Source organism: Mustela nigripes, chromosome 11 (assembly GCF_022355385.1).
Source record: "Mustela nigripes isolate SB6536 chromosome 11, MUSNIG.SB6536, whole genome shotgun sequence".
NCBI classification, from domain to species: domain Eukaryota; kingdom Metazoa; phylum Chordata; class Mammalia; order Carnivora; family Mustelidae; genus Mustela; species Mustela nigripes.
This window is the reverse complement of record NC_081567.1, coordinates 2,701,989-2,722,250: the sequence shown is the minus strand read 5'-3', so window position 1 is coordinate 2,722,250 and position 20,262 is coordinate 2,701,989. Positions and strand designations below refer to the sequence as shown.

At 39.3% G+C, this 20,262-nt stretch overlaps 1 protein-coding gene, 1 long non-coding RNA gene and 1 pseudogene across 2 annotated transcripts in view; 1 reads left to right on the top strand and 2 right to left on the bottom strand.

The window, feature by feature from the left end:
- Window positions 1-17,580, bottom strand: part of SDK1 (sidekick cell adhesion molecule 1) — a 510,153-nt gene extending 492,573 nt beyond the window's left edge. The window contains exons 1-3 of the mRNA XM_059414328.1: window positions 17,458-17,580; window positions 5,659-5,765; window positions 3,400-3,547 (exon numbers count right to left, since the gene is read on the bottom strand). Of these exons, the coding sequence (XP_059270311.1) occupies window positions 3,400-3,547; window positions 5,659-5,765; window positions 17,458-17,501 (299 nt within the window). The 5' untranslated portion in view covers window positions 17,502-17,580. The remainder of the gene's footprint in view (window positions 1-3,399; window positions 3,548-5,658; window positions 5,766-17,457) is intronic.
- Window positions 8,222-19,921, top strand: LOC132026445 (uncharacterized). Its single transcript, XR_009406911.1, has 3 exons — window positions 8,222-8,337; window positions 12,680-12,801; window positions 19,572-19,921. It is a non-coding gene; the product is annotated as an uncharacterized LOC132026445 (long non-coding RNA).
- LOC132027324 (U4 spliceosomal RNA) lies at window positions 13,547-13,617 on the bottom strand (annotated as a pseudogene).
- Window positions 19,922-20,262: the final 341 nt, after the last annotated feature.

The window sequence follows — 20,262 nt, the reverse complement described above, 5'->3', positions numbered from 1 at the left end:
AAAGCCCAAAGTGCAATCAGAACTTCGTGAGTTTTTCCTTTACCCTCATTCTGACGGGATTGTGCACCAGCTCACACCCACCACGGGGACATTCACTTCAGCTAATTTTCTGGGATGGTGATGGATTTTTGCTGCTCCTTTTGCTGCACAATTTAAACCTCCTCCTTCCACAAGTGTATAGCTCAAGAACAAAGAGGCTGTCGGGAATCGGGTGCTGGGTTTTGCACACAGCAGCTGCCCTCTCTGGCCTGCTGCCCCCACCCTGTGCTACACACACTTCATTTCCACCTTACCTCCCACGAGGCCTCTGAATTTCATAAAGCCCATGCCTTAACTGGATAACCATGTTTGCCTTCTCTTTTGTTAAAAACTTCTGAAGTTAGGGACTTACAGACCCGATACATCGAATACATAATACACTTGCAGGCAGGCTCAGGGCTAGATGGACAATGTGTCTATGTGTGACTGTGGCTCACGGCAACCTGCAGTATTTCAATTTGAAGGCTGGTGTTCTAAAAAGGGAGAAATAGGAAAATATGAAGTATAGGGAAAGAGATTTCAAAAGCACCAAGAAGGTTTGGCAAAATAAAGTAAAAAGAAGAATGAGTGTGATGCAGAAGACAGCATGAGACTCAGAGCCAGACAGGCCTGGGGTAGAACCCTAGCTCTGCCATTGGTCAGCGGTGTGTCCTTGGGTGGGCTGGTTAACATCTCCAATCCTCAGTCTGATCTCTAGAAGCACAGCTAATTATACTTCTTCAGAAGACAGCTGTGAGGATCAGGGAGGATGTGTTTAAAGTAGGTTCTCAATAACAGCTGCTGTTAAAATTATTAATAGGCAATTCAACTGACTTTACAAGTTAGGAAACATTAGAATTATTATTTCCCTTGAAAATGAAAAAAAAATCATTTAATTGTAAGCCAAAGCTCACATTCTGAAGGTCACAGTGGTGAGGCACCTGGGTGGCTTAGTCATTAAGTGTCCGACTCTTGGTTTCGGCTCAGGTCATGATCTCAGGGTCCTGAGATCAAGCCCTGCATAGGGCTTGGGGCTCACGGAGGAGCCTGTTTGTCCCTCTTACTCTGCTCCTCCCCCTTATGCTCTCTCTCTCATGTAAATAAATAAAATCTTAAAAAAAAAAAAAGTCAGGAGGTAGGGCTGGCAAGACGAGGTTCCTCCTCCTCGTGGCAAAGGATCATCTCCATAGCCATGTTAGGGAACTGACGGGTATAGAGGCTTGACCTGTTTCCCTATAGTGAAACACTTTCAGCCAAACGTTTCATTTTTTAAAAGACACCTCTAGTGGTGCAGAACAGATCTAAGCCATCTGACTCCTGTCTGCCAACCGCTTGGGCAGGGGCCATGCAGAAATGCCCTCCCAACTGCTATCCAAAGCCAAACTTTCTTAGAAGTATAAAGCAATTTATCTTTGAATGATGTATGAACTTAGGAAGAAAACCACACAGGCACTGATTTATGACATCTTGCACAGCAGGGACTTAATAAATATGGGGGTGATGATGAGGTGGAAAGTATGAAACAAAAGGCCTTGCAAATGTGGAAATATCCATAACCAGCCTCATCTCATCTCATCTCCTAAGGGGGGGAAAAAAAAAGATCACCAGCGTATTATTCTACCGAGATTGGAGATTTATCAATAGCTTCTCAGATCATTTGTTCGATGGGACACTAAGTTAAAGCCTACTTAGCATCTTTACATTAGTGGCTAGCCAGGAATTGAATGGTTTTAACAAGAATCTGCAAGAAGAAAAAGAAAAGCTTATAAAATTAAGAGCTGTTATTTCATTCTATCTCCTTCCATACTTCTTGAATAAATGCTGCCTTGTGAATCTGGCTAGATGGCAAGTCAACAGGTGACAGGCTGTACAGCTACTTGCTGCTGAGTTAGACTAATCCTTCCACCACGGACTGTGTTCCCACTGACATTACTTAGAAGCACCGATTTTGGAGAGGAACTTAGTTCAATCTACCCACCCTCCCTAGCACCCACCCTTCCCTAGCATTCATCCCAAGCTGGCCCAGCCCACATTGTGCTCAATACTAGAAATTTCCAGAATATTTTGCAAGAGTCTACCTCAGCTGCCTTTGTTCAGTCTAACAGCCTTCTAAAAGAATGAAAAATTGATCCCTGTTCTTTGTTTCACTGACCTTGAAAGACATTTATTATCATCGGAATCAATACAAACGTGGACACCCAAGCAACTCTTAATAAAATAAAAAGGAAAGCAGTTATCTCACTTTCTACTATAATTAGTATTTTTACTAAATTTTTAAATATGGCCTTTATACACTTCAATATTTTTCCTGTTCCGATAACAAGACTAGAAACATGTTTTCAATAAGGCTAAGAATGGTCTGGTGTCAAGCAGGTTCAGAGGCCCAGGCAGAAGAGCCATAGAGCCTGGTTTAGAGAAGGGACCCCATGGATGGGCAGGTAGGGAGAAAGCAAGTTGACACCTCACAGTGACTTTCAGAGTTACATTTAAAACCTTTCCAGCAAACTATTTTATAAACATATCTGTTTTAGAAAAACAAAACAAAACAAAAGCATTTTCTTCTCATGAATTTTTGTATGAGTGCAACCATCTGACAGCGTAAGTATGTGACTTTTAGCCCAAGCTTATAAGCATTTCATGATTCTTTCAGAAATGTTCATCCTGAAATGTTCATATTTGGTACATTATCTTTAAATTATATTGCAGAATGCCCAGTTATGAAATATATACCAAATGTTCTTTTTAATCACTTAAAGCTCTAAATGAAGAAAATCTGTTTGGCATTAGATAAATACCTTGAATGTGGGATAGGCAGGAACACCTTGAAATAATGCTTAACTAATCACAAAGCAACTCTTTTGCAATAGATGGGCGAACCACTAATTAGACGAAGGGAAATAAAACTGTCACGGTAGGATAAAAGGATAAAGAGAAATAAGCGGTAATTACTGTTTTATTGTCAGAGAAAGTAGTATCAAACATGGCTGAGTAAAAAGAGGGGGAAAAACCCCACAGCTCTGTAAGTAAATACCAGCACTCATTAAATTAGTACTTGGAGCTAAACACAACTCAGGGATGACGATGACACCTCAAAAAGTGCATTCAAGAAAGGGAAAAACAGACCATAACGACTAAGTAAGGACGCTTCATTCTGGGCACGCAGCATCCCGAAGAGTAACATGACACAACAATTGCTTTAAACTGCTTAAACATTTCCAAGCCAAGTTTTCCAAAAAGCTGCTTAGAAGGACTGGGGGAAGACTACCAGACCAGGTCATTATTCTTTTCAAGGCTTAACTGATACAGTGAAATTCATTAAATAATAGGTCAATGGTGCCAACAAGTGGAATGAGTTGTGTTTTAAAGTTTGGAGCAACTTACATTCTGTTGCTGGGAATGATCTTGTGCCCTTCTCTGAACCAGGTCACTTGCGGTCTTGGGAAGCTGGTGATGGATGGTAAGTTGAGAACTACTGCATGTCCTTGAGACACTGTTTTCCTCTGGTCTGTATCCATGAAATTTCCCATATCTGCAGAGAAAAATCAGACCCTTTAAGTTCAGAAAATTTTTTGGGGGGAGGGGGAAGGGTCAAAGATGGAAATAACTATACATTACAGCAAAGTCACTGACGTTGCTATAATTAAGCAATAAGACAAGAGAGATTGAGCAGTAATGCTGATGAGTGCAGATCTGGGGGTGAAGCGAAGCATGAGGCAGAGCCATGTGCCTCCAAAGTGCCCACAAAAAGCATTAATCAGCAGAACTTCATGGTCTTTGTGTCGCGGCAACACTACAATGAAACGTTTGCAACTGATTTTAATATTGGAATAAACTGTGGGAAAGCATCCTACCGCCACAGAGATAGGAATGAAGCGCCTGCAGCTCGCCCCACAGCTCGCCCCATCTCCCCCGTCTCTCAGGCTGGTTCCGCCCAGTCAGCCACCATTGCCCGGTTCAATTTCCTTTAATCTGGGGCAAGCAGGCTTTGTTCCAGTCCCTGTGCTACCAGTAAACAGCATCTTTTTAAAAATGGGTGTCACAGAAAAAAACCCAGTCATCAGAATGTAGGTATAAGAGGCCAATTTTTAAATGAGTAACATTTGAAACTTCTGAAAAATGTCTACATCATGCTTAGATACAGATATATGTGTATACACACATGGCATATGTGTATTCCTTTCAATGTCTATAAATTTGGAATAGTCCATAGAAAATCTTTATTATCTATGCATGTTTTTATTCAAAGGAAATTATTTCCTATGTAATAAGCCGCATTTAATATTCTAGGAAAGAGATGGAACAAACTAATGAAACAGATTAGGAAAATAGTCACGATTATTTTCAAAGTGAAACTTGTTATCAAAAAGGAGGAGGAAAGAGAAAGAAGAGAACATCCAAGAGCCAGAGATAAATGATAGAAACAGGGTACAAATAATTGACCAAAAAAAAAAAAAGCCCCAAATAATATTACATATAGCATTTAATACATGATAATAAATTCCAAGCTGTTAACTTATTCAAATATGTTTGGGGTACTGATCTAAACTTTGTATGTATTAGTTATGTTTTCAATTATTCAGTTGAATAGAAGTTCTCAGTTATTCTGCAAAAAAATTTAGCTGAGTAACTTCACAACAATTCAGAAAAGTTGAGCCTTCCTAATTAAAAACATAACTACATGTATACAGGACCAGCTCCTTACTCAGTCACTAATAATTATAGAATAGTAGGGTAGTAAGAAATTACTTTATTTGATATAGTAATGCTAAACACTATAGGCCTTACCTGTGGTCAAAAAAACAAATAAGAAAACATTCTAGTTACTGGTTGACAGCTCAGTTTAGGAACTCCCTAGAGTTCTCTGAAATCTGTCGTAACATAGTAACATGTAACTTAAAGCTTCATAAATACTGCTTTCTTTTCAATGACAAGACATTTTGGTAGTAAATTCAAAACAAAATAAAGCAGACAGGCCATTTTAGAGAGACCTGACCCTTGACAGATTTTGGACTGCAGAAGTATTAAGTGCTTTGCGTTGGCCAGCCTGTCTCCAATTCCTTCCAAATACAACATCAAACACAAACTCCCTGCACTCTGGTATCTCCCTCAGTTACTTTTACTCCAAATGGGTCTGCCCCACAGAGACCTCATCGAGTCACTAACAGTAATGCCATCTAGAACATTGCTATCCACCTACTTTTATTGTGTAGCTGAAGGATTTTTAAATAAATCACTGGAAAGAACTAATTATGAACTGACAAAATTTTACCTAACTGGGTTTAATTTGTTGTTTGAAAAACATTTGAACCTGAGTATCAGAAACGCTAAGAGCAGCTAATCATAAAGCAGAAGGCATCTTGTTACTACTTTGTTTTCTGGCCTCCACAGGGCCTGACAGAGCCCCTGACTGCTGGATGGCCAGGGAGGGCATTGACCTCATTAGCCCCGTCACCACCATTGGACCAGCCTCACTGACTGTTTACTTATCTCCTAAAACCTTTAGCAATTATTCTGTTCCAAAGAGAATCCAAGACAGAATCTCGATTCCTACAATGGTTAAAAGTGATTTTGATCAGCATTCCCCACAGACATTTTGTTTCTGTTATTTATCATTCGGAGACTTTTCCAATGCACACATACATGCGACTTGAACTTCTGATCTTCTCTGCAAGAGAGCTCCCATCCTGTTTCGCACCACACAGCGGTAAAACCCAGCATCAAGCCTCTGTAAAGACGGGATAATATACCTGCCAAATACCAAAAAGAAGTGTTAATGCTTCTATATCTAGAGCAGCTCTGGCATCTCAATTCGCAAGTGCTCAACAAATATTTTATTTTTGGTAAACTATTGTCTGTGCAATCCTTCTCTGGTCGACACACTCACCAACCGCCATTTGTGAGATTACGTCATCGATGTCTGTCTCCCCAGCAAGGCTGTCAGTAATTATTACCCCAAGCTAGGTTCTAGATCTGCCTTGTCCATCACTTGCCCTTGGCGCCTAGCACAGTGCCATGCATGTAGTAGACAACACTCACAAGTCGTTGAAGAAATGACAAATGTAAAATAGTTATAGGTCATTACACGTAAACTAGACCTTTCAGTAAAAGGTGTTTATAATTCTCTCAGAATCTCTAGAAGTCATTTCTAGAACTGACAATAAACTTTACATAATGTGTCATGTTACTCTACCTAAAAATTCAAATAACGCTTTCAGGATGAGATACAGGTGTCATCGAGGCAAAGAGAGCAGTGACATGGTGACACAATTCCCCTCTGTGCTCACAGTTACAGACCCTCTCCCCTACCAAAACAACTCACACACTTCCCTCACTTCCTTCTCCGCATGTGGACTGACATTAACTTTAAAAATGTTGTGGGTAACTGAAAGGTGACTTCATTGGTATTTCTCAATGCTATATGACTCTAAGTAATCACGTCCTTCAAATCAATGCCTTTCTAAAAACTTCAGTAACATTTTAAAGAAGGAAAAAAAGTAGTTAGAAGATACAGATTCCATAAAAGCCCTACTTTCGGTTTACTGTTAGCTTTATAACTTAGGATATTTTGAAATCCATAAGCAAGTACAATTTATAGCCAAGGACCACTCCAAGTGAGTGTTATAGCTCCAGAGCCCAAACCTTTCACAAGACCTAAGAGAGTTCATTAATTGGTTTCTAGGCCATGTCCAAAAACAAATCAAGAATAAGGCTGAGTCCTGGACACTTTTTACAAAAAGGAATTTGCCTACCACAAAAAAGAAAAAGAGAGCTAACACCCAATCGAATGGTAGCCTATTTCCCGAAAAGAGAAAACTCAGCGATGCTATCCTTTATTACAAAGATGTTCTGTTAATAGTTATCTTCAATTTAAGAATACTTCTCACAAAGGATAATCAGAGAAACTTTTAAAAATGAGGTAAAAAGCACCATGAACGGTACACTTTCTTGGCTCACTTCCTAAGCATAGCTTGAAATTGCTTACATTCAACTGATTGCTCATCTTTTTACTCAAGTATGTCCAATTAGTCAACCTGAAAAAGGAACTTAAAGGCATAATTTTTAAGTGAATAAAACATTTGGACAATCTAGGTAATTCAGCACTAAGCAAATATTAATCAAAGTATGTTTTCCCTCTGATAATGATCTTGATATTCCCACGACAAGATTAATAAAATCTTTTATGAAAAATATTACTGAGTTTTAATCTTCAAAATTTTATTTCATTCTGGGCAATGGCTCATTTCAAAAAATTAATTAGTGTGGATAATAAGAATAGTATCAAACTGAACACAGAGAGTCAATACCATTTATTTAAATTACAAATCAAGGCTAGAAAGATGAGCAGCTTTAACTGTCAGATACCATGATTATAAATAAGGAGGAGTTTTAAGATTAAACTACAATGAAGTCCACAAAAGTTTTTGGAAACGAAATAACACAAGTTATAGGAGTACATACTTGAAAAACTACATGAACAGTTTCATCATTGCAACATTTCCATATTTAAATAATTGTTATCCATTCCATTTTCTCTTTCTTTTTTGCAGTATCCTAAATAGATTTTAAATTCTTATGAATTTCTATAGTAATCCTATGTACTAATGAACAAAAATAGCAGTGTTTTCAAACCACAGGGAGGAGCAGATACAAAAATGAATATTAGGCATATGCTGTTTTGTACCATCTCTTTAGTCTAATGTCTCGCCAGGGAAAAAATATACTAAAAAGTTGCAAAGTACTCCACCTATTACAGGAATTCCTACACAAATTATGTTCACCTAACAGATGGGAATATTCACTGCAAGCCTATTGTTTATAAACACACATTTTTAAGCAGAGAAAGTTTCCTGGCTCTTTATAAGAAAGTATGATAAAATCTTAGCACCATATGCCACTAAAGTATAGAAAATGCCTGCTCCTTTTTCAAATAAACACAGCAGGGAATGTTTGTACTCACTGTAGAAAGGCAGAATTCTACTAGACCAATAGAACATTTACCAGGGCTAGTTCATTATCAGGAACAGCAAATTAAAGAAAACCAAACACAAAATCACAGCAAAACCAAGGGTTTAAATGTCCATTCCTGCTAAGTAGGAGAATACCTCAGCTCTGAAATGCCTCTCAAGATGGGCCATGAGAACCACCCCAGAGGTTCTTTAGCAGTGGCTCGAGCTCTATTCCAGGCCACAAACAACTACTTGACTAGCCCTGCCTGGAGTGAATAATTGACATTTTTTGTCTGCCTGGGATCTACGCCATTTTCCTGTGTTTGGAGAATTTCCACTTGGAGTCTCGGTGGAGGAAGACCCCTGGACACAGGTAGGAGATGATGCGTGACCACTGGCCACATGTAGTCTGGATTTTGGGGTCTCAGGCTGGTGATACACAGGAACGGGGCTAAAGGACTCATCTAACAGCAGTGGTGCCAGGGCGCAGTGGAGCCCGGGCCCCAGGGGAGCAGAGCAGTGTCCACTGCCAGTCAGGACAGTGGCTCCAACAACAGCACCCCGGCTCTCACAGGACTCTCACAGGACTGGCTCTCAGGCTGATTTGGCTCTAGGGGGCTCACCTCACTCTGCTCCTGCCCCATCTCCAGCTTGCCTGGTGACTGATTCTAAGAGCAACCCAATGTCCATGCAACAGCTTCCTGTTCCATTTCATTACGAAAGTTTGTTTCTGTGGCTGGTCCTAGAATTCCCCAAGTGTCTACTCTACAGGACAAAGCAAAAATAATCCCAGCTGGAAAAGCTTCTGAAGCTATCAGGCACTCACCATGGTCACAGAAAAACCCAAATAATGCCTCTTCAAGTCATCTCTCTTTTCAAAGTCGTGGTTTCCTGGTAAAGCACTAAGAATCATTAGGCAATCAACAGTCCCTCAAAAACTGGGATAAATGAACCTGTTAGGAGTTTTCTTGAACACAAAGCACTAAAATTTGAGGAAATGTCTGACAAAATACTGCCTGGGAGCAGACAGGTTACTGTGGAGCAGATCTTTTAGCAACAGTGAGATACTATGACTAAGGACACAGGTCGACAGACCTACGCTGGTTCTGAATAATGAAGGCACATCTGCATTTCTCTCTCTTAGGTCAGGCAACATAATTCAATCCAAGAGAGAATTTTCATGCCCATTAAAATTAGATGTAAAGCTTTTTTTTTTTTTCTTTGAATGGGGGTCTTACATCTATTTCATGCCACTCCAGGTAAGACTATCCCCTACAACTCCAACTTGTTATGCTGGTATAAAAACATCTATTTTGCATGAAAATAAGCAACCAAGTCCTATAATAAACTTCCATATCTTGGCCCAGAGCCCAATCTTACTTTCAAAGGGAATAAATGGTTATGGGGGAAAAAAAAACCCTGAAGTAATTTATACCCTTCCTGAAACTACTTTGATTCTTCTTTTGGAGATGTGATGATAAATAATTAGGCTTTCAATTTTATTTTTATAAATTTCCTACACGAAATTAAAAAAGCATAATCAAAAGTGGGATCAGTCAGTCCACAGCTTTCTTTCTTTTTCTTTTTTTTTTTTTAAAGATTTTATTTATTTGTCAGAGAGAGTGAGAGACAGTGAACACAGGCAGACAGAATGGCAGGCAGAGGCAGAGGGAGAAGCAGGCTCCCTGCCGAACAAGGATCCCGATGTGGGACTGGATCCCAGGACCTGGGATCATGACCTGAGCCGAAGGCAGTTGCTTAACCAACTGAGCCACCCAAGCGTCCCAGTCCACAGCTTTCTTTACAAACTGGGAATGAATGAAATACTGAAATGAAAAATCGAGACTGAAACACGTTAAGAAAAAGATAAAGGACCCAGAGCCTTAAGCAGTGTGGGACTATGAGGGATTCTACTTATTTTAGCCAAAATGTTCACGACTAATTCACGTTATTGTGGTGAGCTGCACAGTTCCTAGAGGACAGGGCCAATGGAGAGTTAGCCAACAGAAGAGTGACGATAAACCAAGTCAAGAAAACTGAAGCCAAACAACTTGGGGAACTAAGCCCTTTGTGGGAAGACACAGGCAGGGGTCTGTTCAGTTCAGGGGGGTGATGAAGAAAGCAACTGGTTACATGTCACCTAACAAAAGAGTTCTGAATTCAGTAGACTTTTCCTTTTGGTGAGTAGGGGGCAGAGCAGGTTAAACAAAACAAAACAAAAACAAGTAGAGGAGTCTCCTGTAGCTTAGCAATAAAGCATAATGAGATGCTTCGGCTCAGCATCTTAAGATTTTTAAATACTGTTCTTGTATCCTGTAATATTGCTGAGTCTACTTAATAGTTTTAGTAGCTTTTTTAATAGATAATGCCGCATTTTCTACATAGGTGATCGTGTCACCCTCAAAAAAAGACATTTCTCTGTCTTTCACTTCAGATGCCTTTTTATTTCTTTTGTGTTGGTTTTCCTTACTGCTCTGGCTGGCAAGTCCAATCCTGGCATCTGCTGAGCTTCCTGCCTTGGTGGGTTTACAGTTTTCATCAACTGTAAAACATTTTCAATATTATTCCTTCAAATATTTCTGATCCTGCCTCCTTAGGATTCCAATCACACATGCATTGGAGTTGTCTAGCTTAAGTTGTCCTGTAACTTATTAGCCCTCATTTCACTGTGTTTGATTCCCTTTTATTTTTTCTAACTGTCTTTCATTGTGGATAGTTCTGTTGCTATACCTTTAAGTTTACTAACATTTTCTTCTGCCATGTCTAATCTGCTAATACCCATCCAATGTGTTTTTCATCTCAGACATTACAGGTTTTGTCCTCAGAAGTTTGATGTCTGCCTTTTAATATCTTTCATGTATGTATTTAGCTTTGATCACAGGGAATACATTTATAATGTTTCAATATCTTTCCTGGCTACTTCTAATACCTGTGTCAGCTTTGGCTTAAGAGATTAATAGACTGAATTTTCTCCTTATTATGGATCATGCTTTCCTTTCTCTTTATGTGCCTGATAACCTCTGATTCAATTCTAGACATTGTGAATTTTACCCTGTTTGGTGCTGGAAATTGCTGTATTTCTATAAATATTCTCAAGTTTTACTCTCTGATGCTTGAAAATTACTTGAAATTCACCTGATCCCTTTCCGGTCTTGTTTATAAAATCTCAGGCAGGATCAGAGCTGCATTTGGTCAAGGGTTAATAATCCTCATTACAGACCTAAGATCATTCTGTATCCTCTACTCAATACCCTCATAAATTATGAGGTTTTTTGGTATGGCTGGTGAGAATAGGCCCCCCACCCAGCCCTACGTGGTGAGCATGGGAAGAACCACCATCACTTCTGGGCAGTCTTTTCCTGGGCCTTGGGGAATCTCTTCACGTGAATGTGCTGATGAAAATTCTAATACTCAACAATAAACCTCTACGGATACCTAGTACTCTTTCTCTGGTACTCTACCTTGATCTCCCTGGATTCTCCAATCTCTCCAACTCAGGAGTCCTCCAGACACATGTGCACCCCTGTGTGTGGGTCATAGCCTGGAAATTCTCGCACAGCATTAAAGCTGGGGCAATCAGAGGGCCCACTGATTTTCTGTTTCTCAGGCATCACCACCTTTGGCTGCCTGATGTCCAATGTCTTAAACACAACTGCTTCATATGTTTTGTCTGGTTTCATGTCTCTTTAGATTTCCTATCTGGGGCTCTCTTTCATATCTCTTAATGAAGTTTTCCACTTCATGTAGGTTCTTATAAAGGTTATTCCCAGGTATTTAATAATTTTTATTGATATTGTGAATTTTTTCATCTTTTTATAAGACATACAAAAAAGTTACTTTCTTCCTTAACCATTCCTATTTTCTTACTGGAATAAAAAAAATCATCATTATCTATCAAACTTCTTTTATTGATACTATCACAGAAAGTGAACCACAGAGATAGGTCACCTAAGGAGATGATAAGATTTTTCACAGTTTATAGTATCAAAATATCCCTCCTGTTTATAACAATGAATATCATGCCTACCACTAAGAAATTATTGGCTTAGATAACCATCTATTCATATTGAATATAATTATTTATCTCAAAGTAGAAAATAATTGAAAATAAATATTTTCTAGAAAAAAAAGACAAATCTGCCTATGACAGCTAATGAAAAGTTGGTTTAATTGCTGAACTACTACAATTTTGCCAATATAGTCACCTCTGCCTAAATGTGGATACAAGCATCAATATGAAAATCATCTGAAACTCACTGAAATTCATTGTGCAGTTTGCAACACAAGCAGCAAAGAAAATGCTATTTTTGGTCAAAGCTAGAAAAGCTGAGTTTATATGATGTGCCCTTTATAGGATAATTATTTTCTATTGACACAAAGTGGGGGTAGGGGGAGAAGGACTCAATTTCAGTGAGAAAACAGCTACCATTTTCATAAAGTAGCCATGTTTTTCAATTTGAGACTCGGAATGGTCTCCTGAAGGTTAACATATGACAGCTGAAGGTGCTTGTTGGAAGGAAGTAGATGAAAGAGTAATTTGAAAAAATAGCATGAGATTTTTGGGACAGGTTTTACGTCTAAAAAAATGATGACAAAATACAATGGATCCTTGATAACCCATCTGAGTGTCTGAAGCCCTCAGTGAACAGAATATAATTTATCACATCTACCCCAAACCATTCTTGCTTTAGAATAACCCATTTTTTCTTACTCAGTTTCTAGTGAAATGGGAATGAAGCTTGTATCTCATTTTAATGATCCACCCATGCAATCTTGCTTCAAAGACCCACAATGCTTTGCCTTCCTGTGGATCACCCAGAGTGTGCCAAATTAACAGGTAAATCTGCTAATGCAAAGAGCAATGCAAAAAAATCCCCACCTCTTTGTGTATTTTAAAGTAAACACCAAAACTATTTCACCATAAATCTGAATAGTTGCATGTACAATAATGGCATGGTATATGATTCAGCAATTTTTTAAAGATTTATTTATTTATGTGTGTGTGTGTGTGTGTGTGTGTGTGTGTGAGGGGGGGGGAGGAAGAGAGAGAGAGAGAGAGAGAACCAGAGAGAATCCACAAGAGGATTCCCTGATTCCAGGACCCTGAGATTAGAGCCTGAGCTAAAACCAAGAATCAGAGACTTAACTGAGTTGAGTCACGCAGGCACCCCTGATCTAGCACCTTTTTTTTTTTTTTTTTAAGATTTTATTGATTTTTCTGAGAGAAAGAGAGAGTGCCCAAGCCAGGGAAGTGGCAGGCAGAGGGAGAAGCAGTATCCCCGCTGAGCAAGGAGCCCATGCCAAACTTGATTACAGGACCCTGGGATCATGACCTGAGCTGAAGGCAGATGCTTAACCAACTGAGCCACCGGGGAGACCCTGATGTAGCATTTTAAACAAAACTGTTACACTGCTGTTTTACATGTATCCAGTGGAATCTAAACAATGATTTTGAAATCCATATTATCCATTTTTAATAATGAACTCTTTAACAGATAGAACCTTCATACTGTTCTTTTTTATTTTTTTACTCTTTGAACTTGAGTTGTTAATCTATTTACCCCACAGAATTTTATTCCGACCTATTTTCAATTAGCAATAATCGTGCCTCGGATAAACCTCATTGGCTACGATACTGCCACTGAGCAAAGCTCTAACGTATTTTCATGCCTGAAAGATACTTATTGATCATCCAACATACTTATCTGAAATAAAAATACACATACAAATGGCAACTTTAAAAGGATGTCCTTTGATCAAAAGATCCTAAGTGCTTATAAAAAGTCTTCCGTATTACACATTCATTGCAATTATTACAGTTAATCAAAACAACATAAATGTGTTAATTTTGAAATACAATTATTAGGCATTTGAAATTTAGAAAGAAAATGTCTCTTAATGACAGGAAAGTGGCTGGGTTTTTGTTTTTTTTTTTCAATTATTTTAAATTTCATTGACTGGGAAGTTATTTAACACTAGAATAAACAGAATTGGATAGAAATTAACAACAAAGAGAAGGTATTGACCACATATTTGTGGTCATTTAGGTGTTCATTTAAATCCAATGAGTACACAGGAAAAGCAAATAAACAAGTAGAGAAGAGGTGGAAGCATAGCAGCAAGCAAAACACAGGAAAGTAATAAAAAATGGGTATGGATTGAGAATATTAAATAATCTTTTTTGCCAAAGTTAATGAAGGTGTCCTCTGAATAAATGTTTGAGAAAATACAAAGCCCTAACCTTCCTCTTGTGCATGTTCCTTCTATATCAAGATAGAACATGGATCTGATCAAAGTAAGAAGCACTTTTTACCACGTTCTTCCTCAGATCTCCAAATGAGGCCTCATCACGCTCTTATCTCAGAGGAGGGGAAAATGCAGACAGATTGTGCTTCATAACAGAATATTTCTCAACTTCATTCTTCTTTCTAACAAATCCCGAATACTCTCGTCCTACTCTGTGTAAGGGGACAAGCCCCAGGGCACAGCTGTAGGTTTGCCACCTAGATAAAACAAGATGCCCCTGCCTGCCATGGGTCTACCTTGCACACATTCTTTGCTTTGCTATCATTACCTATTCCTTGAGGCACAATATGTTCTCTGACAGCAGCTGGAGAATGGAAAGGAGGGGGGGTTGTTAAAACTGGTATAGCTCCTGCTGCTCATCTACACAACATATCTGAATTTTTAAAAGCCCAAAACTGATGAAAATATCCCATTTATAGTATCTACTTTCCCCTAAAGAGAATATGTAAAAGGAAAGAAGTTCCTCTGCGGTTGTTTAAAAGAGTCCAACATTTTGTTCAAGCCGAAAATTCTGAACTACACACTTGTCTTGCACCCTGGAGAAGCAATTCCACAGGAAGACTCAGGGAAAGTGAGCCTTCCTTCTGTGAACTGGGAGAAAGCACAAAGAGGGCAGGAAAAGAGAACCATAGTGCTCACACAGAGGCATGTTCTCAGTCAGCTCAACATCAGCAAAGACACATATGGAAACTGAAAATCTAGAAAGCAATTCCTTTGCCACTATCCAAGGCCATGTTCCCCAATTTGAAGACCATCATTATAGATCATCCGTATTACTACTTTTTTATAGGAAGAACAATCTGGAGTCTTCTGCAACTTCATTCATTTCTTCCTGGGGCATACAAAGCATTATGTCATTTCATTTTTATTAGAACTCTCTTCGGTGGCTTCTTTTTTGTTTGTTTGTTTGTTTATTTGACAGAGATCATTAATAGAGAGGCAGGCAGAGAGAGAGGGGGAAGCAGGCTCCCTGCCGAGCAGAGAGCCCAATGTGGGGCTTGATCCCAGGACCCTGAGATCATGACCTGAGCTGAAGGCAGAGGCTTAACCCACTGAGCCACCCAGGCGCCCCTCTTCGGTGGCTTCTATTATATCCATTTTACAGATGACAAAATCAAGATCAAACTGGTTAGGGCACTTGTCCAAAATGACACACAGGAGTTGAATAGAAGTATCTGAATTCAAGGCACCTGCTGCTAAAGCCCATTACTCACACATGGTTCTCCTTTGTAAGCCGGCTTTTCTTTTCCTTTCTTATGCCCCCCTACAAAACCAAATCCCTAACACCTCATTATACTAATATACAATGTCAACTCGGATTTATTAGCAGATTGCTTGTGGGCCAAAAAACACACCATTTTACCTGCATTAGAGCCCTGCAATGTTCACAACACCACAAATGAGGTATGATCATCCCCATTTTGTAGGTATTCCTGGCTTGCCTGAGGTCACATTGCTGATGCTAACTGGTGGTGAGCTGGGATTCAAACCTGGGTCTGCTGATGTCAACGTGCTCTGATCGTTGCTGCAGCTTATGTCATTAAGCTGGAGCTCCAGCTCCAGATGGAAGCTCCAGCTTCCATCTCTCTCTTTCTCAACAATTATGATTAATTGTTCCTACAACAGCAGATACTCTGATAGTATAGGCCTAATAGTGAAAGAGGAGGTCACAAACTTCTATGTCTACAAAGAGCAGATAAATAAGGGAACTGAGCAAAGCACAGTTCTTCTGTGTAGGTCAGCAGAGCCAGGTGGCCAGGCCTTCTGACTGATTAAGAGAGACCAGAAAGCGGATTTTTATATGAAATCTTACAAGTGTTAAATGCTGGCAAGCAATTAAGAGAGATATCCATGTGTATATCCATATATATTTTCAACTGATTTTTTAAATACATACATACCCACATAGTGGGCAGGCTGGATGTGGCTCATGGGCCATCATATTACAACCTCTGACTGTTTTTTAAAAATTTTTAAGGCTTATTTATGAAGTTATCTCTACACCCAACATGGGTGTAGAAATCAACACTGAGATCAAGAGTCACGTGATCTTCTGACTGAGCCATCCGGATGCCCCTAACTTCTGACTTTCAAAGTCAGTGAGTGATGGGCTATGTCCCCCAACCCCTGAGCCATGTTGAGAAGCCCATTACTCTATTTAAAATACCTCTGGGGGCGCCTGGGTGGCTCAGTGGGTTAAGCCGCTGCCTTCGGCTCAGGTCATGATCTCAGGGTCCTGGGATCGAGTCCCGCATCGGGCTCTCTGCTCAGCAGGGAGACTGCTTCCTCCTCTCTCTCTGCCTGTCTCTCTGCCTACTTGTGATTTCTCTCTGTCAAATAAATAAATAAAATCTTTAAAAAATAAAATAAAATAAAATACCTCTGGACAACCAATTCTCTTATTTCCATTAAATAAGAGCATGACATTGCTGATATGGGGACCTCTGGGACTTTTTAGGCAGTCACTAACTCTCTGTCCTCACTCAGAACTACAGCGTCTGTTACAATAACCTTTCCATAGAAATGGAAGCTAAATAGGTTTAAACCTGAAAGACCCAAGCCTTGCCAGGAGACCAGGAGGTTTAGAAGCTGGTACTGTTGGCCCTGGGAGAAGCCACAGCTTGCGTGTGACCTCATCTCGGCCTCCCCGGACCTCAGTGCTTGTTCTCTGCCCCCACACCTGGCGCAACCTCCTTTTTTGCTGCTGGAATGAGAGGCTCTGCTCATGTCCCTCCCTCACAGCTTCATCTTCTCCCATCCTGACTCTAAAAGTTAGCCCGGTAAATTTTCTGTTGACTGCTCAGAGCTCCAGAAACTCAGGATTTAAAGATCTCTGTTTAAACATTCATGCTCCTTAAATAGGAAAACACTGGTGGGTGGGGCTGTTGCACAAGACAGCAGATTTATCATGCTAAAGCTGTTATTTGCATTCCTCTGTAACTATAGCTTTTTTTAGTCTGGTAATTTCACTAACGGGCTTCCTTTTACAAATATAATGATAGACTTCCTAGGTGTAAATACAATGTAGATCAGAATATTAAATCACATTCTAATTAATTCTATTCCTTTAATCTTAATGCATTAGAAATTCAATAAAATATTTTCACCCTCTGTGCTATTATGGCCAATAAGGCAAATATTCTAAACACAACTTGAAATGGAATCTTATTTTCAAGCAGTCAATTACTTATATTCGCTGGTGTAGGTGGTGAGCTCACGGTCATTGTGCATCCACTTGAACTCTAAAGGCCAGCTCCCTTCAGCAAGGCAGGTGAGAACAAGGCGGTTGCCTTCCAGGTGAATCTGTGGTAGGCCCGGCTCTGTTTTAAAATACGGCACAACATCTTCTGAAATATTAAAGAGAGAGAGAAAGTGAATAAAGTACACATGAAAATGGCATTCATCCAATTAACCAATCACTTATTTAAACAGACCTACTTTAAAAGAAGTATAAATGACGGCTATTTGGCCCAATTAAGTAGCCAATAATCCTTGACCCCTTAGAAACATGTAATACCCTGAATGGTATTTCAGACGGCTGAAAGCTCAATGATCAGCATCACTGGAAAACATCGGATAAGTTCATCCAAGTTATTCCCATTTATGATTAATATCTGTTTAACAAAGGGGCATAAAGGGCAGTCTCTGGTCATGCAAGTCTTGGTTTTAACTAGGCATTATATTTTCAAAGTAACAACCAAGGGTCAACATGGAGGCTCTAAAAGAAATTTCTTCATATAACCTTCAGTTGGTTAAAAAAAAAAAATAACTAGGGTAAGCAAGATTAACATGCATACATAAATGACAGGAATCGCCATCCAGCTTCCATCTCTCTCTTTCTCTAGCTCACACATACCCCTTGTCTCTTTAGGGCATTCTGCCAGGCTGTAAAACTGGAAACCTGTGTGTATTGATATACTAAAATCCTGCACAGCAATGGGAATGCAACAACTATTGCCACCCACATACACACACCCACCTCTGAATCTCAGACACATGTGGAATGAAAGAAGCCAGAGAGAAAGAAGTTACAGCATATGCTTCCCTCCCAAAGTCCAGAAAAGCTCAAAACCAGACAAAACTAAACTGTGCTCTTAGAGGTCAGGATAAATGTCACCTCTGGGGGATAGGGATGGTGTAGGGGTGTAACAGCATGGCTTATACCAAGCAGGCCAGGACCTATCTCTCAATGTGATTACACAGGGCACTTAACTTCATGAAAATTCATGGAATATTATTCTGTGTAACATTTGTACAATTTCTCTATGTACACTTCAATAGTTAAAAATACATAAATATGAACACAGGACACTTAGCTTCTAGTTCTGGGCCCATCCCGAATTTTCTACATGACCCTGATTAGGACACGGGGTTTCTCTTTCTTCAACACTAAAATAAACAGAATTCTAGCTTCTTACTTTACGAATACAATCCCCTGACACACCTGCCTCCCTCAGGCCCCAGACCCTCTCTACTTACACATGAACACTCTTTAACTCTGAAACCAGGTTGAGCCTCTTCCTGTGTGTTCCTTCCCACCCCCACATACCCCTTGTTCTGTATGAGCTGACTCGTTCTCATCCTTCCAGCTGACAAAACCTCTCCCCACCAACATGCCCCAACAAACCATGACATTTGTTTCAGTCACGACACCTACAAGATCTTGAAATTAAGAGTGCTTATAGGTTATCCCAACATACTCCATGCCCTCTTCTTGACTACTTCTGAATCCCAGCACCTAGAAAAATGCCAGAGGCAAAGTAGATACTGAATAAAATATTTGCTGAACAAATAAAAAGAAAAACAACAACACAGATAACAGAGTTGGTAGTCACTGAGCATTTATTATGTGCTGGAAACTGTGCTAAGCGCTTTGTATGCACTACCTTATTCAATTTTCACAAAAGTCCCATGAGAGAGATGTCACTATTTTATACCTTTTACAGATGGGTAAAGGGAAACCCAAGGAAACTAACTTGCTCAAGGCCACCCAGACAGTAAGTGGTAAAATCACCATTTAAATTCAGATAATCTGTTACGGAATCCCTAAATAGTATACATAATGACTCTAAATGCCATGGGTGTCTTCTTAAGGAAATCTCAAGAACCCGCATTTTAACTTCAAGTTTGGATAAATTTGTGGAATTATTAAACTAGGCTTGTAAATTACTGTATTTTTAACAAATTAAGCATCAAATGGCATATTAACAGTGTTAAAACTAAGACCGTATTTTTACATTAAACTGTAGTACATATAGCTGGGTTTTTTTGTACTTAATATATACAATTTAATTTTTTAAGGTTTGCTTATTTGAGAGAAGAGAGCGAGAGAGAGAGAATGTGCGTGCACAAGTGGGGAAAGGGGTAGAAGGAAAGAAACACAAGCAGACTCCAAACTGAATGTGGAGCCCAACTCAGAGCTCGATCGCATGACCCTGACATCATGAACAAAGCTGAAATCAAGAAGCTGATGGTCAACGAACTGAACCTAGGCACCCCAATATATATTACTTAAATATATACTTGAACAACACAGGGGTTAGGGCCACCAATCCCCAGAGTCAAAAATCCACATACAACTTTGATTCCCCAAAAACTTAACTACTAATAGCATACTGCTGACCAGAAGCCTTATCAATAAAAGAAACAGTTGATTAACACATATTTTGTATATTGTATGTATTATATACTGTATAATATAGTAAACTAGAGAAAAGGGATGTTAAGAAAATCACATGGAAAATACATTTATAGTATTGTACTACAAAAAAAATGTATAAGTGGGTCTACACAGTTCAAACCCATGTTGTTCAAGGGCCAATTGTATAGAGTTTATTTTGCCATTGTGCTGATCACTACATTCTATTACTGGTACATGGATAATAGAATATTGCCGATCTCTTACTACTATTCATTCAGGTAACTAATGTTAAATTGCACTCATGAATGTGTTAAGAGCCTATAAAAAAAGATTTAGCTTAGTCAATGGGAT